At 39.8% G+C, this 23,629-nt stretch overlaps 1 protein-coding gene across 1 annotated transcript in view; it reads right to left on the reverse strand.

The window, feature by feature from the left end:
• syne2b (spectrin repeat containing, nuclear envelope 2b) overlaps window positions 1-23,294 on the reverse strand; it is a 131,565-nt gene extending 108,271 nt beyond the window's left edge. Inside the window, exons 1-17 of the mRNA XM_065966652.1 lie at window positions 23,159-23,294; window positions 17,022-17,083; window positions 11,861-11,956; window positions 11,685-11,762; window positions 11,509-11,601; window positions 10,857-11,059; window positions 10,016-10,215; window positions 8,858-8,958; window positions 7,621-7,710; window positions 4,742-4,855; window positions 4,004-4,141; window positions 3,587-3,751; window positions 3,143-3,255; window positions 2,423-2,591; window positions 1,998-2,094; window positions 1,608-1,807; window positions 1,135-1,299 (exon numbers count right to left, since the gene is read on the reverse strand). Of these exons, the coding sequence (XP_065822724.1) occupies window positions 1,135-1,299; window positions 1,608-1,807; window positions 1,998-2,094; window positions 2,423-2,591; window positions 3,143-3,255; window positions 3,587-3,751; window positions 4,004-4,141; window positions 4,742-4,855; window positions 7,621-7,710; window positions 8,858-8,958; window positions 10,016-10,215; window positions 10,857-11,059; window positions 11,509-11,601; window positions 11,685-11,762; window positions 11,861-11,956; window positions 17,022-17,083; window positions 23,159-23,246 (2,172 nt within the window). The 5' untranslated portion in view covers window positions 23,247-23,294. The remainder of the gene's footprint in view (window positions 1-1,134; window positions 1,300-1,607; window positions 1,808-1,997; window positions 2,095-2,422; window positions 2,592-3,142; window positions 3,256-3,586; window positions 3,752-4,003; window positions 4,142-4,741; window positions 4,856-7,620; window positions 7,711-8,857; window positions 8,959-10,015; window positions 10,216-10,856; window positions 11,060-11,508; window positions 11,602-11,684; window positions 11,763-11,860; window positions 11,957-17,021; window positions 17,084-23,158) is intronic.
• Window positions 23,295-23,629: the final 335 nt, after the last annotated feature.

Here is a 23,629-nt window from a genome sequence, read left to right on the forward strand (position 1 = left end):
CAGATAACCAAATCAGATAATCTTAAAGGACGGATTTGAGGATAGAACTATAGCACACCGTTTGTAGATCTAGTAATACCATCATTTCAAATAACACTTGCTTCCTGTATTCCATTACCACCATGGACATGATCAGTGGTGATTCTAGAGTCTGTTGGGGCCCTAGGCAAAAATCAATTGGGTGGGCCCTCGAACCAGTGTTCATCATCGTTATGCCTGCCAGTGTCCCGAGGTGTGCTCCTCTTCCTCTTTTTTTTTGTTAAATTAGGACTATGTGGCTTTCAAAGCAGATGGTCAGAACAAAACAAATGCTCTATTTGGACACACCTCCTTCATCCCTCACTACTCCCTTCCTGTCTCACCAGCTAATGTCTTTGAGTGGCAGACAAGTGCTGAAAAACATCTGAGAACAAGAACAAGAACACAGAACTGAGAACAAGAAACCCAGAGGAACTTTGACTTCACTCTCTTTTCTAGGAAGTCATTACTCCACAATATATTTACATAGGATACTTTAAATTTGCCCCTTTATTAATATTCAGAATGTAGCATATTAAGCCTTCAATAGTCAACATGAGGAATCAGTGAAGCTGTTTTACAATACACTTGACTCCAACACCTTAAAACCCTGCATTTATAATCACTCTCTTACACAATACGTTTAGGTGGAGTGCAACTTTCCTTCTGAAGCCACTCCCTAATAGCACTGCGTGAGAACAATGGTGACAATGGGACAATCATAAGTCATCAAAATCCCTGCTGTCACTTGTATGTAAATAAAGGAAGATGAATCTAGGCCACCAGTTAGAGGTAAAACAAGTCTTCTTACTCTGGTAAAGCTATAGCCTGAAAGATACTTTCATAAATAACAAATGTAGCACATGCTTATTAGTATATGCATTCATTTTAAGTTAGAGACGAAGACACCAAAAAGGAATTTGACAAAACATGAAAATCAATTGTTTGTTTAAAATGCACAATTGACAATTCTTCACTGGTTTGCTGATTAGCTGCAGTAATACAACAGTAAATAAGCGTTGGCTGCTCAGGTGCATGTATAAAATATGGCTCAAATAAAACAGCATCAGGTTTAGTTTTTCCCACCAACCAGGTTTTGCTTGTCGTGTAACTTACAAACGTGTTTCTCTTGACAAACTCGGCCCAGTGCATGTTGAGTCTGCGCAGCTCCTCTGCCAGGCTCCTGCTGGTCTGTGGGTCTGTGGACTCGATGAGGAAGTTACCCACCTCATTCAGGTGGGCCTGTCGGGAGCCCCACTCAGCCAAAGACTCAGGTCTCACCTTCACGAAAACATTAGAATATTGAAGTTTGTATATGAAGATGTCTGACTGTGTGTTCAGGCTGTATTGTTAATTTCCTGTAGTCTGTTTTAAAATGTCTTTTAAATAGAAGACATTAAAAAAAAAGAAACATTCCCATTGGTTATCTTAAGGGTAGCTGGAAGTTCAAAGAAGTTTTTGTGGCGAGAAGTGATGAGAGACTGACACCCAGTGACATAAGGCAAGCTAACTAGTTAATGGGTCATGGTTTTCTGCAGCTTAGAAAACACTTTTTTTTCACATTTCATTATTGAATGTGTTCATTTTACCTCTGCTCTGTGTCCATGGCTGTGTGTTACAGAGCCCTGCTCCAGCCACGCCTGCAAGGAGCTGTGACAGTCGCTGTAGGAGTCCCAGGCAGACAGGACCCGTCCCATGGTGCTTTTGGTTGTTTTCACCTCTTCCAAAACTACAGCTGTGTCCTCCTCCAGCTGCTTCACCTGCTGACTGACCTGGTTGTAATCTCCAGCTGAGGAGGAAAGCGACACAGCAGACAAAAAAACACTCAATCCAACAAAAGACTCAACAACTGGCCGGATCACCAGAGAAATGGTTTAATCAAACTTTAAGCAGCAGAAAAGTTCAAATAACCCTAAAATTCTAGATCCTATAAAAGGTCCTTAGGAATGAAAAGCACTTGTCACTGAAGGATCACTTACCAAGGGCAGATTTGCTTGAGTATTTCTCAGAAATCTGCTTCAGCTTATGAAGAGCGGCTTCCAACAAAGAAGGGAGCTCCTGTGTGTTCGACAGCTCCTATAAGATGTTTAAAGAAAAACGTTTTAGTCCAGAGCAGCATCAGACACACTCCTAACAAAAAGGAAACTAAATTAAGTGAGAGACTTCAACGTTAACTTCAAGTTATTGTACCTTATCAACACACAGGTTGCTCTATGTTGGTCCGGAGAGCGGCGCAAGACTAAAGCACATGCTATAACTTATAACTCCATGATTTACAGTTGCTAATGTTAGCTTTACAATTCTTAGCATTACCTTAAAATGTGCAGCCTCCCACCACTTCCTCAAAACCACTCTCTCAAATACATGGAACTCATTATCAAAGATACCAGATCTGATTACTCACATGCCATTCTTGCAGGAGCACCCTGACAGCCTCTGGGGAGATATAGGGTCTCTTCCAGACCCGGAGTTTTGTCTTGATCTGCCCCAACAGATCCAAAACTGTGTGCCGGTGCTCCCGGTACTCCAACCTGATCCCGTGGTATTTGGCAGACACTCTAACACTGGTGAACCTGGTACAAAAAAAGGGTCCATAAATAGTGTTATCAAAGTGATCAAAATAAAAGACCAAACTCGGTAGCCATTGAAGATTTAAAGCTATGAATTATTCCCCCCAAAAATTGAGGAGGAATCAAGCAGGGTAGAAAGAGTATCTTCAATCATGTCAACAACAAAGTCCCTATAGGACAACTTGAAACCTAATCACATTTATTATGATACACATCGCATACTTTCATGATTCCAAGCCAACATTTCTAAAAAAATATATATATATTCCTGACACTCATTGTGCTTCTCTGGTATCAGTTTATAGAAATCAAAGCTCTCCATCTGAAACAATATATGCTTTGCCTTTATTAGCACATGACAGAACGATATGACAATACTGAGCGTAAAGTGCTCAGTTATTTCCTGTGCTGAATCTATCCTTGTAAGGGGCGTGACTGAAGCTCTATTTCAAGGCCATTTATCTTAAGAAGAGCAAACACTTCATGTGTGACGTGCACACAATGTGACACTTCCTGTATGCCAACACACAGTCTGAGTGGGAAAGTCCCCTCACCTCCTCTTTAATTCATCCATCTTGTCAGTGGGAACCATCATGTTTCCATACTCATCCAGGTTCTGGAAGGACTGGAAGGTCTTCAATTGCTGAGGCATCTCCTCCAGGCAAACCTAAAGCAACATGAAGCAGTGAGTACATGCACATGCATATTTATGATTGAATATATCCAACAGATATATCCTAATTTCTGCTCACACAGGTTTATATTAAAATGCCTCAGACGGGAGATCTATTACAAGGAGGGACTTATGTGCCAGCTTGTAATGATATGTAGATTCTGTTTGCTAACTTTCCCAAACAGTGATTATGTTTATGTTTATTCAGAGGTTATTTATATCTTAGATGTAGAAAACTCTGCCTGAGCCAGTATATTTGTCTGTTTCACTCCCTTGTCCCTTCGTTTTGGTTTCAGGGTGCAGTTGTGATGCAGTAAATATTCACTTTGAGTAACTCCTGCTTCTCCCTGGCTTCGTCTGCAGCTCGGCCGTGGTCCTGCGGGTCGCCCTCCTCCTCGGCCAGAGCCCCCTCGGCTTTCAGCAGCCAGCGAGCCACCGTGTCCAAGGGCGCTGAGAGACTCATATCCAACTCCATTTTGTATTCACGTAGCTACACAAAAACACAGAGAGCGAGAGATGGCTCAAGTCAATACAAGAAAACTTTTACATTAGTGCACACAGAAACAACACTTTTGAGACAACATAAACTACTACCCAACATGTTCTAGTTGATTGATTGATTGATTGATTGATTGGTTGATTGGTTGATTGATTGATTGCCTGAATGTATGAAAGTTCACAAACCTGTCAACGTTGGAGCTAGTTAAGATTGTGTGGGTCAAAAGATTTGGGTGACACTGACCTTTTCAGTGAGGGTATCCCACGCCTCTCTGAGAGCCCGCTGCTCGTCGCTAAGTTTCGGGGTTCGTCTCATCGCTGTCAACAGAGGCATGATGGGACGCCGCTGCTCATTAAAGGACACCAGAAAGGTCTGAAAGACCTGAAGGACGGAAAAAAAATCAATCATCAGTGACACTGTTGTATCATCAACTCAAACAGAAGAAAAAAAACAACATACAGCAGGATACAGTTCAGATATGGTGGCGAAAAGTGATGTGGTATATTGCAATATGATACGCTGCTGTTGAATCATGATGACTCGAAAATGGTGGCAGTGGATTAGTTAGTGGGCACTTGGATTATTAACCTGAGGGTCGCCAGTGCCAATACGGACCAACATGTGGAAATTTGGACTGGTGACTAGAGTGGTGCCAGATCACTTTCTGGGCACTGCTGAGGTGACCTTGAGCAAGGCCCAAGACGACCCCCAACTGCTAAGGGCATTGTTCGTGTGCAGACACCTCACTCTGATGTCTCTCCATGAATGCATATTCATAGGATCCTGTTTGAACATGTGAGTGTCTCTGATCTTCAATAACTGAGTAAAAAAATCTGAATTTCCCCTCAGGGATTAATAAAGTATGTCTCTTTCTTCTCATAATAATTCAATTGGATTAGAAAATCATGCAGAGGTGCTAAAAGTGCAATAACTGAATGTTATGAAGTAGGTAACTGTGAAAGAAACCAACCATGGACTTACATGGTATCTCTCGGAGTAGCTCTCTCCCTCCGTGGAGTTCCATCCCTCAAGCAGCTCGTCGTACGCCTGAACCAGCCAGCAGGTCACTTCCTGTGCTTTCTGATCAGATGTCGTCTGGTAATGTGAGACAAAGAAAATAATATTGAATGAGAATGACTAAACCAGCCCAGGTGAAACCAAGTTGTTGATTTATTTACACAGTGTTGAATACAGTGTTGTTTAGCTTTGAGGATCATTGTTGTCTATGTGCACACTGAAGTCAAAATACAGAAACAGTTCACATACTGCGGTCATATTCTATCGTTATTGACTTCTTAGACAAACTAAATTGCAAATTTACACCCACCCATGGTTCCACGACAGACTGTATAAAACATGGACGTAGTCTCAGTGATGTCACGCTTTGGTTTCTGAAGAGGCCTTTTGAAGCCCAACGATGGCAGTCGCCATATTGGAAATGCTATCTCTACCTAGCTTGTGATCAATCTAGAAACAGGTAAAGAGGCGGGGTTGAGGTAAGCCGTTAACCAGAACACAAACATGTTTTCTGTAGTTACAGGTGAGCATGTAATAATGCAAATTTGTGCCTCACTCTTAGCCTTGCCAGTATAAAAACATATGATTTATAAATGAAAAATTTAACAGTTTTCACAAAAATATAAAAATGAGCAATTGAGACCAAAACTGTTTATTGTACTATAGGTTATCTAAATGTTTAATCCTGCTGTAAAAAAAAAAAAAAAAACTGCATTTTATTATGGAACCTAATAGGGATTTTTTGGCTTTTGCAACCAGACTCAAGTGGACACTTAGAGAACTGCAGGGTTTTTTTTGCACTCTTGCATTATCTTAATTTTTTCAACACCAAAGGTAGCTGATGGGTTCCACATAACCTGTGCAAAACAACTGAATTTGTTATTTACATTCCAAATGGACCAAAGGATTTTTAAAAAACAGTTTCTGCAGAAATTAAAGTCGTTTTATTCTGCTTTATGCTAAAGTACTCTATTTAATGCTTCAATTATTGGAACTGATTCCTATATTTTTCAAAGATTAAAAACATGTTCTCAAAGATCACACACTTTTGGAGTTAAGCTAAAAAATTCCCCAAAAGGCAAACACCAGTCAGCACCAGTCATGAGATACTTTTACACAAAGCAGAATGGCTGCAAGTGTGCCAAAATGAGTTTGACTTGCAGCAAGCCAGAGCAGAGCAGAGAACCAAGCCCAAACAGGACTGTGTTTGGCTCCACGGTTGTTTTTAACATTTACAAAAGCCACATTCATCCACCTACTGCTCTCTTGAAAAATTAAAATTTCAGGCTCATGTTGCTCATAATTTTAATGCACTTTGTATAAATTGTCTATACCGTACAATTGTGTTAGTACAGAGTATCATTTAAGGTTTTCTGTCTTGATTTGTGCTTAACTAAAGAAGCCTTAAGCAAACATTTGATTTACTCTGATTTCCTGTCATTAGGAGTCATTTCAGTTATTTTCTTGACTAAGATCTTGACTTATCTATCTCATATCCCCAGAGTTGGAAAAGCACACAATAAATATTGAAATAGGTTTAACTTATCCCATTAGTGTGGGCAATGGCAGTAGAGCATGACATGGTCTGGCCTATCACAGTCAACAGCCTATTGTTCAGTTATTTAGATCACCAGAAAATCATCCTGTTATCACAAGCTTTGTTGTCTTGGGATAATGAGTCATCTTGTTATCCAAAGATAACTCAACCAGGGTTGCTATCTCGAAAAAAATGTAAATATTTCAAGATCTGGACAAAGAAACTGGAAATTGCTTAGAAAATAAAAGATTTAGATGGATGTTCTCTCAGGATTACCTTACAAAACAAACAGAGCAAAGGCCCCTAAGCTTTTTAGATGCACTTCTCATTATCTCTTTATCCTTTGCATTGCTTTCTCTTATTTATGTTTTTAATGCCGGTCTCTTAGGCAAAATGGGTCATGTAAAAAATATGTTGTTTGTGGTTTGTGCTTCTCTATTTACAAGTGGATTGTTTTCTGTTTTTATACATTTTTATTCATTGATTCTATTGTAGAGGAGGCTGAATTTGTGCAGCACTGGAGTCCAAGACAAATTTCTTCCACGGGGATAATAAAGCACATATGTATCGTATCTAAAATAACCACCTCTAAGGGCTAGACTAACAACATTCACACACTCCAATGACTCATAAAGCCACATCAAAACATGCTGGTATCTTGTCAGAAACCCGAGCTAACAGGTGTTTTGACCAGCATGACCGAGTTCTGAGATGGTCCATACAGGCGATACCAGCAGGAGACTCGGTGTAAGGAGTAGCTGCACTGCAGGGCTGAGTGCTTTATTCATGTTATGGAGAAACACACCCTCGCTGTGGCTTTGGATTCCTTCACAGGAAACAGGGCAAACTAGTTTGATTTTGCATGATCAGTCCTGCTTTTAATCGCCACATGATCTCAAGGTAATCCTGGCTCTTAGCAACTGACTTTTTACAGTGTGTACCTGCAGCGTCTCACCGATAAACAACTTTCCCTGATATGTTTTTAAGGATTCTTTTAAATACTAAAGCAATTTGTGGGTTCTATAAAGCTGATTAGTTGATTTTATGACACCATTGCGATGTGGCTGACAATTTGAAAAACAATGTAGGCATATATAAAAATTATCAGTTATTTCAACAGCACAAACAGTGACAGGGGGTGTGGAAAAACATTGTATGGATTTGGGTTTGTTTAGCAAGTTATCATCTTAATTTTTTTTTTTACATTTTGCCACCCAACTCTATTCCAGATTACTGACACTGAAAGTTGATTAGGTGGATAAAAGGTTGGGAATTAAACACATGTTTTCATGACTGTCAGGTCTACCTGTCGCAGAGGTGAAGCAGAAATAGCAGGGGTGTAGTGAACAGGAAGGCTGACAGGAGAAGAACTTTTAGGAAGAGTCAGGTATTGTGTCTGGGAGGGAAAAAAGGAAAAGAAAGAGAGGGAAAAAAAGAAAAGGAGGAAAAGGTAAAGAGAAGAATGACAAGAAAAGTAGAGCAATCACACACATAGACTGTACAAGTTTAGGCATTTATTTAGCCAACTTAGAGCTAATAAATGACATTACATGCTCCAGATAAAGTGCACTGGAGTCTGGAGACTATATTAAAAAAGCAGACGGAGAAATAATTTATAATACTGTGGAAAAAAAAAACTGCCTCTGGGTGATATCCCTGCAACAAATGTGTGATGAGCAGATTTAAAGGGATTCCTGCAACATTAGTACAGTTGTGTACACATGGTGTGTACTGCTGTACTAAAATATTGATTTTGGCATCAATGCAAAACCATCAGCCAGATTCTGGTAAATAGACAGGCCGGAGCCTTTCAAAAAAAGAACCTCAGTAAGCGCTGATTTGTGGACCAGCAAGTGAGATAAATACAGATGTTTGTTTAATAAATGAAAGAATGCATCATGTTTTATAGATATCTAATTTGCATACAGCTGCTGTTTCGACATTTTATCAGTGACTATATGTATATGTTGTGTTTGAAGTTTGTTAACTTTTTAGGTGGCATATCTATATTCTGCCCTGGGATGCTCGATTCCATTCTACCTTCAAACATATAGTTTTCAGATGGTTCATATTGAAATAAATTCATTCAAATGCCGTTGCAAGGCCTTTTAAATCTTAAACCAACTTATTCCTTGTTTAAACCTCCATGTCTAGACCTGCAAATGCAACAAATCACTGCGGTCTGAGCAGGACTGAGTGGTTAAATGGAGCTCGGCTGCACCCTTGCCAGTGTCAATGGACTGCAATGTTTAAAACGGAACACACCCCCTTTACTTCTCATTGTGGAACAATCACATTTTCACAGGTGCGATCTATTTCCACCGGGTCAAGTTAAAATACTTCATGGTGCGACCTAAATGCTATGTTCTTCTTTGTGCTGTGGATGCCTGATTGTCATTCACTTTCGGTGAAAGCATCTCTGTCATTGTACATATTCATCAGGACAATAAATGCTATTCTATCCTGAGCAATTACAGAAATAAAATCTTCCCTTTACATGTAGTTGCAGTGTAACTCAATGCCTTTGTAAAAACGATACCGACCTGCATCTCTTCCTCAGGCACCGGCAGGTCTCTGGAGTACTGCAGGAACTGAGCCACATAGGTCATGATGGACTTCTCATCAGGGTCTCGAACGTCCACATCTGCACCCACATCACAATCCTCCATGATCAGTGTCACAGTACAGTCGGGAAGTCTAGACTAACACATCCTGCAGCAGGTGGAGTTTAAAACTGGAATCTGAAGAATGGAGGTGTAACTTTTGTGTCCTTATAACGCCTAATGACACTCGAACAGGCGGAGCACAGAGAAGACTGGGTTTTTATACGAGCACTGAAGTAAACAAGCAGCAAGTGAGTCAGCAGACCGTCAGATCGTCATCTCGCTCGCCCTCAGGCTTCCGTGGGTACAGCTCCAGTTACAGCACTCTGCTTGCTGCACTCTGCACACATTCAAAAAGCTTCACATGCCACCACATAATCTGTGCTGCAAAGTATGTCAGTGAGACCGATCCGATGAATCTTATTTGGAGAAAGAATGATTGTTTGTTTGTAGCAGACCAGAAGGCACCAAGGGAGTGCGACGGAGCGAGCAGAATACCAAAACTGAGCTTTTTAATGAAGGAAGTGGAGCAAACTGATTGTGAGAGACGAAGCCAATAACTTGTAATAAAAAGTGAGACATGTGGCCAAGCTGTGTGAGTCCGTGTTGTGAAACTAACAGAGCTGTCAACATGTTTCCTGCATCAGTATCAGAATGGCCAATTGGTAGATGAAGCAGTCACATCATCTAAAGATTTCCTGCAAGAGCAGTGTGTGAAATGATGATGAAATAAAATAGACCTGCCAAGGAGAGAAGCTAACTCTGGTACAATGCATCAAATGGCAACAAGTATGTTGAATATTGTACATGGTCTGTGTACAAATAAAAATAATGACATCAAATTAAACATCAACAAATATTCCTACAGTAGGTTTGATTAAAAATGGTGAAATGACATGAACGGAATGAAAATACACCTAAGCATCTTGATGAGCTGTTACTGTTTTCAGTCTCAGTCAATCATATTTTTCACATATCATCCCGTAGATTACAACATGTTCCAACATCAGCCACAGGAAAAAAAAGTCAAAATCTTTTCCTTTGCATACGTTCACATAGTCCTGCCGCTGGGTTATCACTGAAGCTAAAGTTACTCACCATCGGGGTCGAGCAGCCTGGGGATCCTCAGCTCTCTCTCTGCGATACAAAAAGCCTCCTCAAGGTTCTGCTTGTTGCTTCTGGTTCTGGCTTTGGACAGATCCACCAGATCGGGCCTCAGAGCATACAAGATGGCCAGGAAGACAACGCCGCTTCTCCAGCTGGCTTTGAAGTCTTTTACATTTAATGTACAGCCAGCTCTGAAGATAACAAAAGATTTTTTTTCTATAAAAACACAAGCCATTCAAAAGTATCACAGACAGTAATAGCTACACCACTTATGCATTGTGTCTGTTTTGATATCATTGGTGCGGCATCGGGGACGGCAGTGGCTCAGTCTGCAGGGACTTGGGTTTGGGAACTTGAGGGTCGCCGGTCCTGGTGCGGATCAAGTCAGGAAATTGGTCTGAATTTGATATCAACATGACTCCAGAGTTCTGATGGAGCTCCATTACTTTTAAAAGATATTTTCAAAGCGACTTTAAAGAATTCTTTACAAAAGGCAAATTAGAAATAATGGCAGGAAGTGCGCGCATGAATTTGATACTATTTCAAACACTTAATCACCTATGATTAATCACCCATGCATATTGGGAACAATTATTTCTGAGATTTTGGCAGGTTAAGGGCTCATGTTTTGGTCTGTAGCCTGAACCTGGAAATGACCAAGAGGTCCGGGCTGTGTGAGGATATGACACTTCTTAAATCACATTCTTGGCCAACAACAAAAGAAGAGTTTCAGCCAATAAAGGGTTTATAAGTATTTCTCATGCCGTAGCTTTGAATAACACGTATGCATGTATTTTTTTCATTGATATTGTTCTGTTCACTCCACTCTTACTTGTGGCACTGCTCACGGACCCAGAGAAGCAGAGCCTTCTTGGCAGAGACCCTGAACTTGTTGTGTAGCGGGGAGCCTCGTGGAGGGACCGGGCTGCTGCTGGCCGAGCGGCTCGACAGGGTGGAGCGCGAGTCCAGAGTGTTCAAAGACTCCATGGAGGACTGACGAGAGCTGAAAGAGAGGCAGCTGGCCAACTCCTCGATCTAAGAAATAAACAACACACAGTCCCTGTTCAGTAGTTTATCAGCCTTTATGTTTGACTTTGAGTAAAACCCAAAAGCCAAAAAGTCCAAAACAATAGGGAAAAAAAAACACTACAAGACCGCCAAGATAAGGGAAGATAAAACACTTCTAATGCAGAGGATGACAAATGTAAAAGTTATATGTTATATTAAAAGGCTGTTGGAAATCCTGGACTTCTACTGAACGTGATGTTGAGCTGTTTTTAACCAATCATGATTAAAAGATCTTAAAGGAAAGTTAGAGAAAATAAAAGAATGTTCTACATCTCAGAGAAACAGCCTTTAAGCCTCAGGTTTATTATTTTTTCAAGTAGAGAAGGAGAACAGGAAGTGGAATATTAATAAAAGTGAAAATATGACGCTAAAACACACACAAGGGAAACCAGAAGTTTACAAAAGTTTATACTCACATGATACTGTAGGATGATTGTCCATATGACACCAAGGATGATGGACGGTTTGCCATCCATAATGTCAGGAATGTGAATGTTGACTAGTTTTATCTGGGAAGAAAAAAAGTTGATTTACAAACCTGTTAAGTATTAGATGATTTCTTTTGTCTGACAGTTCTGAAGGTTCCATTTACCGATTTCTGCTTCAGAAAGGAGAGGGCTTTCTCGATGTTGCTCCTGTGCTGAAACATCCCCTTGCCTCTCTCGCGACTCTGTAAAAACACATCCAGAGAGTTGTATCATTAAAAACAAGCCAGCCGGCCGTTGGTTTGAAAGCATGTTAACGCTACACAAAAAACGGGAAACTTACAATGCGCTGGCCGCTCATCACCTCCAGCAGGTCCAACAGTTTGGAGCCATCACGGAAATCACTGAACAGATCTAGGACCATGCATGGAGGCCTCCGCTGTGAACACACACACACACACACACAGACTTTTTATACCTTTGATACTTGTAAGGACACGGACAGATAATACCTTTACCCAGGCAGAAATCTTTTTTATTTATAGTATGAAGATACATTTTAAACTTTCAGGTCAATGGTTAATACATAAACAGGGTCCAATGGATCCTTAAAAAGTCTTAAATTAATCTTTTTTTTTAAGTTTAGGTTGATAAAATGTCTTAAAAACTCTTGTTTTTACTTGTGTTAATTTAAGATGGCACTTAGACACATGTCTGATTACCTTTTCAAAACCCACCCTGTCTACTTAGAATTAGAGGATTTTCTATTAGTCTTTCTTTGTGGATATGGTTGTTCCATGTGACAATCCACAGCATTTACGGCAGCGTGTTACCTACACATTCACGAATCTCGGACAAAGACAGAAGGAGAAGAAGATTTGGGAAATGCAAGCTCCAGGAATTTTGGATTCATGATGAAGAAAACAGGAATGAGTCGACTTGCAGTGTATGAAAAAGAAAAGGCTCTTAAACTTGGGGACAACAGGAATGAAAGCCGTTGAGTCTCACATGGAAAGCAACAACACTACATGGTGAAAATGTGGTTCTTAAAGGTCCCATATTATGCTTTTTCTGGTTTTATATGCCCTTTAGTGTGTTTTCCAAGTGTCCTGTGCATATTTAGGCACATCTATGTGCAAAAATTCAAAGTCCGCGGAAATGCGGCTTCTCTCACGTCCTCCTGTTAGCTGTAGCATTAGCTGCATGTAACGCTCGGTTCTAGCCCCCCTCGATAAAAATTTGTCAGTGCGGCGTAATTGTCAGGATGAGATCACTGATCTAAGCCCATTGGAACGTTGTGGCAAGCCCAGCAGCTCATGAGGAAATTTCCGAGAAGCATGCTGAGCAACTGACCAATAACGACAGAGCGGATCGGCAGACCAATCAGAGCAGACTTAGCCCACGTGGGGTCTAACAGTGTGGGCTCAACAGAGTGCAGCTGACGGACTCAGAGCATAGAGGGAGCAAGGAGGAGCAGTACATGAAAACAGACACTTTTTTTGTTTTTTTACTATTTTAATTTTTTTTAAGCTATTGTGAATGTACAAAAGTAGGTACATAGATTAAATATACGAACCCCAAAAAGGGCATAATATGGGCTCTTTAAAAAGGTCTGGAAAGTCTTATATTTGTTTTTAAAAATGGGGCATTTACCCTGAGAATCAAAGTTTTTAGAAAATAAACCATCACTACAAGAATTAGGTTATATTTTATAGGAACGTGGAAACATGAGTATTTTAGAAATTGTGTACCATGGTACATGATAGCCTAGCAGTGATGTCAAGCTGTACTATATAATGAGGGCAGAATTTATCCTTGCTTCTGTAATTGAAGCTGAAGGAATGACATGCTGCGTCTAACATCCAATCATAATCAATGAGTTCAACTTTAAAACATGTGGTGGTCGAGATAAAAACTACGCTGTTTGTTTCTGAGAATCTGACATTTTCAAGAGAGGAAGCCTTTCACACTGATGATATTGATGTGTTTTTGAATTTCATCTGACATGCCATTGCTCATCGATGCCATCGTTGTCAGGCTTTATGAAGCAAAAAGTAATTTATTGCATACATCAGGGTTATTCATCTGAATGGCAAACCACCAAATGTTATCATGAATCTTCTTGGCCCACCTGAAGACAACAATATACTTTTTATACTGCTGCGACTCTTTTTCAACGGTTCGGCAACACTTCATGATGATTCAAGTGTAACATTGACATAGACCCATTTTAATTCTCTTGAACAGGATGTAGTTTTTACTGCAGGCTATTTACCAACTTTTTTGCACGGATGTTTTTCGCTCATTGTGATGTTCTCCCCCTTAAAGGAGGAAAGACTGATTTATCTGAGCTTTTAAGACACATTACTATGTAAGTTACACAAGCAGAAATATCCTCCTTTGTATTTAAAATATGAGCTTTGACTTTCTGGACAGAGATTTAGACTACAAAAGACCAGATCTAATGAGATGAACCTTTTTTTTAACATCTCCCAGGCCATCAAATGTTAAATTCTTATCATGATTTTGCTCAGGATTGGTTCCTCATTCACTTCTGATGACTTATCTTGACTTTAGTTATCCTCCACAGGTGTAGAGTAGGAGGGAATAAAAGACAAATAGAATATGAATGTCAAGTTATTCATTTACATACATCTTAAAGGTCAGATATTATTCTCCTTTTCAACCAGTTTAAATAAGTCTAAGGGTTTGTCGACAGGCTAGGGACACAGATTAGTGTTGAGTGCAAAACTGTTTTCAGCAGAGTTATGAACTTCTTTTTCCAGGATAACTTTTCTAAATCAGGTTTTCCTCTTTACAATACAGCCTTTGTTTTCATGTCGCCTCTCCTAACACTGACCTAGAGCATTATAAAAAGAAAACTTTCACATGTGACAGGAGGTTCTGTTACAATGCGAGCCTTAATGTGAATAACCCCTAAGGATTAACAATCAATCTCCACAGTTCACATTATTGGCTGAGTCCCCACAGAGCTGGTTGGGTGTCTGTCGGTGGGATCAAGGGGGTGTGAGGATGGTGGGCGGAGATGTAGGAGGAGAAGGGGGAGGCTGGTGGCCGTCTGTCGCTGTCTGTCTGTTGCTGCTGTGAACTTTGCTCCTCAATGCTATATTTACATACAGATCCCCACCTCCACCCGGTGTCCTCCACTGTCACAGCTGACCTCCAACATGAGGCAGGGCAGTCGGCTGCTGACTCATGTTAGGACGTAGTTTGACAACAACACAACAACATTTGCAGTAAAGTGCCTAGAGAAGAATTATAAAGTGTATTGTATTTACTTTGAACACGAGCTGCTGACGTGGAAAAGGCTCTCAGAGGGTAATAAAAGAAAAAGGATGAAGTCGTGTTAAATGCATATTTATGGCTCATTTATCAGGAAGCTCTGGGATTTGTTTTGGTTTTTCTTATCTCCTTGAAGCCCTCCAGAAAAATCTTACATAGTCAGCTGATGACTTAATGCCTCGCACGATGATACAAAAAGAAACACGACACTGTGGCTCGTGTCCTTAGAATGAGTGCAAAGAATTTAACAGGAATGGAATATGAAATCATGTGCTGTGTGGGGATGTACACAAAGGGTACAGGAAAAACAGGAAACTTTCAACTTTTTCAAGGCTTACTTTCTCAAAAGAAAATTATTTTGTGTTTCAGTTACTTTCTGTTAGTCCTTTTTTTTTCACCTTTTTCAAAGTAGAAAATGAAACAAAAGTGTATATTTAAAAATATCTTCTATATTTTTAAATAGACAGAAATTAATTATTTTGGTTGCAAAATGAGTTCCAATTTTCTTCGAGTAAAGATGTTCTTAATGTTCGGTGTATGCACTGTGATTATTTTATGGCCTCTTTTACCTTAAAGTAGATTTATTATATTCACTTCCACCATTCATTATTTCAGTATGAGACACCGATTGAGTACCTTGAAGTGTAGCTTAAAAACATCCTTATTTATCTTTTACTGGTGTCAGGAAAATCCCTCATTTCAGCCTCTTCCTGAAACAGTTCGTTCCAGCTGCTGTCTCTTTAAGGCCTCCCTCCCCATGTGCACACTTTCCTCTGATTGGCCAGCTCTGCTTGCAGTCACAGGGAAATTTGAGTGAGCTTCAGGGTGGGCTTGCTTGCTTCAACTACCTGATTGGACGTTAGAATCCAACGTCAGGTTCTGGCCAAGTCTTACAAAATTCTCGTGACGTCTCGTTCAGAGCTGCAGGAAACCACATTTCCAACAAATGTGTATCTTGTCTTGCCTATCCTGAGCTGACGCGGCATCCGGCTTACACGCCGCCTACCAAAAAAAGAGTACGGTAACTACGGTTGGCTGTGGAAACGCAAACAGGAAACAAACCGTACCAAACTGTACTGATCCATACTGGACCGCTCGGTGGAAACGGGGCTATAGATCTCTTGTTGTAAATTGTCCTATATAGACAACAACAATCATTGTTCATTGCAAACATGACAGATATCATCAGATATAATCTGTATGTAGACACATGTAATGGTTGAATTTGTGTATATTCACAGTGAGGCCCTGTCTTTTAAACAAATCATTTTTATAGTAAAGGATTATTGGCGCAACACGAGTACTCAGTTCATGCCCTCACATGTTCCTGCTCACAACCACCTTTTCTCATGTGGCTGCATCAACCCAGTTAGAGAACAGGAATAACTGTGAATAACCGACTACGCTATGATTCGATAAAATCAACTTTATTGAACCTTGAACAGCGCTTTTCTAGTCTTCTGAAAACTCAAAGCGCTTTTCCACTGCATGTCACACCGACCTGTTCACACCCATTCACACACTGATGGCAGAGGCCGCTATGTAAAGTGACCATCAGAAGTAACTAATCCCATTCATGGCCCAGCATACTCCGCAGACAAAGCAGCGGGAGAAATTCAGGCTTATGTGTGCCCGAGGACACATCGGACAGGCACCCAAACTTCTGCACCTACTGTAATTGTACAAATAAATTGGCAACATTTTGGTATCAGTGCACTTTAGACAGCGTGCAGAGGTTTTGCATGCAAATTTGAATCATTCTTCTTCTATGCACCAGTCTTGTGGAATAAATGTGCCAAGTATTTCTTCTTCTTTGCTTTTAAGATCTAACGAGCACACTGCACTGTAAAGGACATTAACAATACCTTTTGCATCTTACTGAGACGCCAAAAGGACTGAAGAATTGTCAGACTGAAGACTGATTGTTCTTTTAAAAGTTATGGTCATTTTTTATGGGCGATTATCCATGAGTAAAACAACAGAGATTGTGTAGTTTAACTGTTACGCTGGATATTTAAGATAGGACGTCGAGCAGGTTTTTGTACCAAGTTCGCCAATGTAGACTGATTCTTTGGCACATCTGGTTCCTATCTATCTGTTTTCTTAATGTATTTGTGCCGCACAGCTAACAATGACAAACCCTCATAAGTGTACTCTCAGTCAGACCACAAGAGAGGTCAGAGGTCAGACACACGGCTTACCTTTGCCAGCTGAGCGTTGACCCAGTTGGTGAAGGTCTTCTTCTGAATCTGTTCTTGTTCCACTGTGGAAGACACAGACACATTATATTACATTAACAGATAAAAACTGTGAATAATTCAAGCAGATTATTGAAGCTGAAATTCATATCTACAGAGCCCTTTTTGTTGTGTGTTGCAGTAGATAATCTTATTTTTATTAGCTACAGTGTGTGCTTGATATCTCACTGGATAAGAGAGACGTTAGCTGCAGGCATTATCAGACTTAATGAACAGCGCTATCTTTTTCTGAAACAACAGAAAAAGTGGTTCCCTCAACAAACCCACTGTTCGACAGCAGGGACTGGGTTTGTACAAAGTCTTAAATGATCAGAATTAAAAATGAACACAAACAAGTTCTAATGTCTAGATTCAATCCAAACAGCCAGGAGATCAACAATTCAAGTATATAGTATGTCTGAAAGGCAACACAACAAGAGATAGTCATACTGAGGTTCCAGGACAGTCCTGCTGTGACAGTTTGTGTTTAACTAATTTGTACTTGTTAACTGGAGTCAGCTGAAGATTTGAACACAGTTTTTATTAGATCAGTAAAATCTCAGAGGTCACACAGCTCCCACGAGCAAGTGTGTAATGTATTTCAACAGTGGGCCATCAAAGAGTATTGTACATCATTTTTTGATTTAACCAAGTGTATACAACCGACACAAAGGCAGATTATCCCTGTGGCTGACGCCCACTTGTTTGGCCAATCATTTTGGAAAACCTTAGGGGGAAATGATCTCACACACACACACACACTTTCAGACCAAAGTGTTTTGTCTGCGTGTTGCCTGAACAAGCAGAAAGCCTGCAATAATGAAACCACAGAGAATGAATCAGCGCACTCAGAGCTGCCAACAAGGCAGCATGTTCACATTAAACATGTAAGCGGCCACAGAAATGATTTTTTTTTCTTCCACTGAATCGTTTATTTGTTGTTGTTTTTTTAAGTTAGATTTGGTCTAGTTTCATTTTTTAGGAACATTATATTAAAAAGAAAAACCAAATAAAAAAATGCAAGGCTTCACAGTGGTTGTGCAGCATGCATAAACGGTAAACAAGACATTCAATTATTTTCATTTGAAGAGGAATTCATTGACCAGCATGCACCAGGATGGTGCTACAAATGTATTCTGAAGGTACAATCTTACACAAATAACTACAGTAACTATTTCTGTGTTTTATTCAGAATGTTAACATTAATCTACATTGTCAAACAATACTACTGCAGTCCAACATCTGCTCAGCTGTGCGACTTCTACTCTGCTACATGTGCTGCAGACAGTGTTGAATATGGTAAACTTTAGAGTCTTAGCTCGCTCTTTATTGGCACAAATATTTACAAATCTGTAAATTAAAAAAATTAATAAAATGAATCACGTTCTATTTTGTCCCTTTAGGCACACAGTAAGTTAAGCTTTCTTAATGACTTCCTGTAGTCACTGACGGACAAGCCGCTGCACCTTTGAATGTCTCATTTCACTTTAAAAAACCTCACGGTCAGTTGACGAGACAAATTAATCAAAATATTGAACTTTTTTAAATTTAATGTAATTTCCTAAGATCTACCGGAAGTACCTTATTTATTTCAAAATAAAAGCTGTTTTTTTCTCAACAGGAAGAACAGTCTTAAGGCAGCACAAACATTCAAAATACAAGTAAAATAATAGAATTTAAATTTAAATGTTTTAATCGAGCTATTAATAGATTTAAAAATGAAATCATCGATCAATCTGCTGATGGTTTGGGACACAAAAAATATATTGGGCATACTTTAATAAACACAAACAAAATCTGCATTTTCAAAATGACTAACACTGGTGTTATCAACAAATCTGATGAACAATCAAACACTCACCATCGTAAATCTCAATGAAGTCATTCAGATCACTGACAGTATGAAGACTCTCACATATAATCCAGTCCTCATTCTCCATTTTCCACCAAAAAAATGCTTATAGTTCGTCAAATATCTGTCAGAGCCTTCTAAACTTCCCGCTATCCAATGATCCAGGAGTATCTTCAAAAATATTCTTCCTTCAACAATAATTGTTCTTCTTAAAACTGAAAACATCAAACACTGCTGTGTCATAAATCAATCAATCCATTGCAAAAGACTGATTCTTCTGTTCAACATCTGTTGTATGTCCATGCTGTCCATGTTAAGCATCAGCCCTCCTTCAGACTGTCTGCTCCTCTGAGATGTATTAACAGACAGCTTGCAGGCTATTTTCTGTCGTAATATGTTTTACAGCAGGCAACCTCTGGTATCAGTCCAGTTGCAGTCATTGGGAACCCCCCTGTGAAAACTAAGCTGTCTTATTTTAATTAACCTGGTATCATCACACAATTATAAGACAGAGGGGGGAGGGTGCTAGATATCTTTAACAACATGGTCCAAAGAGTTATTAAACCAAAAGAAAACCTGCAGGAAAGCACCTTAAACCAACAACTGATGAAGAGAAACACAACGTTTTCATAAGTTCCTGGCAAGTCAACAAGATGTGGATACCCAAGAGCTCTGACACACTTGAGCGATTGCCAAAGAATTATTTAAAACAAAACTATTTGGTCACTGTAACCACATGGCTTTAAAGTCAGCTCCAAAATGCTCTCATTTTAGAAACTACTGAATAAACCCACCCGTCTCAATAACAGGGTTCTTTAGGAATACAGTGATCATTTATACAAGGACAAAAACCTGGATTATAACACAAGACTAATGAGTTTTTCTTTCTGTCTTTGTTGTTGTTTTTGTTGTTTTTAAATGTTTTTTTTGGACAACATTTGAAGTTCACTTGATTCAAATCTTTAAGGACTTTTATGAAAGATACCCGATGCTAAAGAAGCCTAAAGGCTGGAACATATCCAGACCTATAGCTAACAGAATTTCTTAATTTTTTTTAAACTGCTCAACTAGCTTCCAGCTGATGTTTTGTATAGTTTCCTATTTCAGAGCCATGTTAAGATGATAACTCAACTTATGTTGTTGTTAATTTATGTTAAGCTTCCAACTGACAACCTGTGTTTCTTCACGTCAACTAATACCACAAGCTGGCATGTGCCGGTCAGACCGACTGATGGCATAAGCCGGTCTGGTCCACTCATATGGCATATGCCACTCTTATGCACATATGCTGCATATGAGTGGCATATGCCACCTTAAGCATCCTTAAACTGATTTTTTTAAACCAAAGCCTACTGACAATATTTCCGGCTTTATCTATAGCCAGGATACATATTATACAATAATAGCCCTATATTATTAAAACATCGCGCATTATCTAATGATTAAAGAGCAGCGTACAACTTTACAAAATGTTACAAATGTTGACTGGTAAAATAGCAAATTCAGAAGTTAAAGTCCTGACTTGTGCTAATTGTACCACAGTGACATTGTATTTTTTTTTAAAAGCACACATTCACTTGCTTTTAGTAAATGTCACAGCAGAGTTCTGCCTTCAGGGGAATGATCAGTTCAGTCCTTGGATAGGAGCCAAGCTGTCACATTGTGTTTGCGTTACATTTCACTTCATGTGTATGCAACACATACAGGTTGTTTTTAAGCAAACAAAACAACTACTTTAATTGTCTAAGGCAAAATATAATTTAACATTTACTTGCAAATATTTTTCTTAAACAGATGATCAAGAGTTGGACACATTCATGACCTTGTAGAAAAAGTTTTTTGCTCCTATTGTCCAAAACCTTCCTTGGCTACTGTTATACTGCATCATTCCACCAACAGTAAACATTATAATTTTCTGGTGTAATATTTGTTACAGGATAATGCCTTTACACTCAATCCTAGACAGAAAGTTTTCTCTGTTACCTTAAAAAAAATGTACTCTCAAAACAAATGAAACAACTTACCCATGTTGGGATCACTCATGCTGATTCAGCAAGGATTTTTTACTTAAGTCAGCTAAACCTATTGCATATCAATTGAGATCAAGTTTCTCTACCGTCTACACACACACCTGCACTGACTCTAAGCCTGCAGACGAGAGACATGAATAATAAAACAGATTTGAAATTATTTTGCGACTAGCTCTTGTTCTCTAAACAGCGAACAGTCTACATCTTCAGCCTGCAGGGAAGCAGGTGAGATCTGCTTGGCTCCGCCTCTTTCAAATCTGAAGCACAGAGGCTGCACAGCCTGTCCAAACAAGACCTGTAATGAGCTTGCCTGCAGCCTCTTGGGTATATTTTAATGCTATATAAGAGAAAAAGTGGGTCAAACTCAAATGTCAGCGGTGGAGAAAAGATGGTTCACTTACCGCACCTAATCTTTCCTAACCCCTTCACATGAGTGATCAAAATAATCAACTACAAAACTTTGTAAATGAAAGATGAATAACTGCAAAGAAATGTTCTTTATGTGCTCATTATTAGCTTTCGGTCAGTTTTGGTAGATAAGGTTAATCAGCTGAAGAGAGAGAAAAAAAAGTTGAGTTCTCCTGTCTTTGTAACCTGCTACTGGATGCTTTGAATTTCCCTCAGGATCAATAAAGTATCGATCTATCTATCTATCTATCTATCTAGCAGAGCCATGGCCTACATGTCCCAGGATACATTGCACACAAGAAGCCTGAGCCAAAAAACTGCTTCTCCTCAGCGATATGCTTTGCTCTAGTCAGCAGGAACACAGACAAAGAAAATGTTTCCTCACCTAAAGCTCCCTCTGTACTCATACTGAGTTTCACAGCTATTTTGAAATATAAGAAACTGAGAAAGGGACAACAACAGAACAGGAAAAAAAAACCAAAACAGGACAAAATAAACGTGAAAAAATGAAACCACTGTCAGATCTTGTACTGCCATCACTGTGTGGTGTAACCATCAAAAGCTCTTAGGGTGTTTTTACAGTTGTTTCGTAACGTGCTCGAGCACGATTGCGCCCCCCCCTCCCTTCTCCCCAAGTGGTCTGCGTTCACTTAGTAACATCGTTTTGTGCCTGAGTATACTTGCATATAATGGAAAGAGAAAAGTTTACAGGAAAACATTGTAAAAATTTGAAGGGAATCATGTCCTGAAATTATTATAAGCGTCTCTAGAGCTGGAGATCCTGTGAAAAAACAAGTTTAGATATCGGAAGTCCCACCCCTTCTTGATTTTTATTGGTCATGAGGGAAAGTGACATTGACGAATGCGACGGTGTTCCAAAAGTTGAACTATTTACAACTGAGAGTGCGATGAGCACAGCCACACAAAAAACTGCTGACACTGAGAGCGTTTTATGCTTAGGACGCTGAGAAATGAAAATGCTGAACTGCGTTGGTTTTGTATAGGAAATTGCCTTTGCAAGCAATTTGGCAATGCAATCAAACAGAGACATCTTAAACATTATCCCATTGATATTTTGAACATGTTGTATAGCAACAAAAGTAAAAAAAATAAACACGATCCAATGAGAACCCCTGCACATCACAACTTGGCTTCAAATGTTCAAAACTGCCCTGAGAGACTGCGGCATCATGAACAATCAGAGTCTCCTCGACCCCCACCCTCCCTCCCTCCCTCTCCCTGCAGATAGATCTCTGAGATCCGTCTCATAATTCCCTGAAAGCATAGGTTTCCGTTTCAGCACATTAAACTCAACATGACCCCGCAAAAAAAGTGACAAAAGTGAAGCAGGACGGCGCCAGCAGCGGACTGAGACGGATCCATCACACTGCTCCCCTGAGTGAGATACATAACTGAGGTTAAATAGTTATTATGTTTCCACGGTAACCCCAAGATAAAACATTGAAATCAAGACACGGGGCTTTCATTGTCATAGTTGGATGACCTCAGACTTCTCTCGGAGTGAGAAGAGACCAGAAACCAGGAGCCTGGGCTTAGTTTAGCTTGAACAACTGTTGGAGTAAATCACCATTTCATACCAGCACAATGGTCACGATAATAATCTAATACTGAGACCAAATGTCAGTATTCAGAGCTCAAAAAAGTATCTTTCTGGTCTTCTATATATGTGAATTTATAAGACAAAAAAGTACAAGTTAAAAGCCAACAGTAGTGTGCTTTTAGTCAGAAACACTGCACTGAAATCTTTGCTCAAAGTGGAGAGAGAGAGAGAGAGAGAGAGAGAGACTGACCCTGCAGCAGCATGTGGACATTGTCGATGTCCAGGGGGATGGGCCCCCTCTCCACCAGATCATCTCTGGAGTAGAAGTCTGACGACATATTTTCTCATCCACAGCCTCCCTGCAGCATGGCAACACTCTGAAACAAAGAGAGAGAAAGTTACATCAGTGTCGGTGTAGACAAGAGGTAGCTTTGAAGTGGAGCGTATTACTTTCTCTGCAGGGCTACAATTCTGATGCCACTGAGCTGAAATTTGTGGTTCCTGCAAAAAACCAAATCCTAGCCTTTAAATGCAACCCCTGCTAGTTGACAATACAGGCAAGAAAAAAAAAAAATCTAGAAATTGTTTCAATTCGGGATGTGTCGACGTATAGGATGATCATGGCTATCTGCCCTGTTGACAAACATCGACCTGTCGGCAAGCAATGTGGCATACACCGATGTTAGTAGTGCATAGAATTATCAAAATCTAACTATTGCAA

Source organism: Labrus bergylta, chromosome 18 (assembly GCF_963930695.1).
Source record: "Labrus bergylta chromosome 18, fLabBer1.1, whole genome shotgun sequence".
In the NCBI taxonomy this organism is placed as follows: Eukaryota; Metazoa; Chordata; class Actinopteri; order Labriformes; family Labridae; genus Labrus; species Labrus bergylta.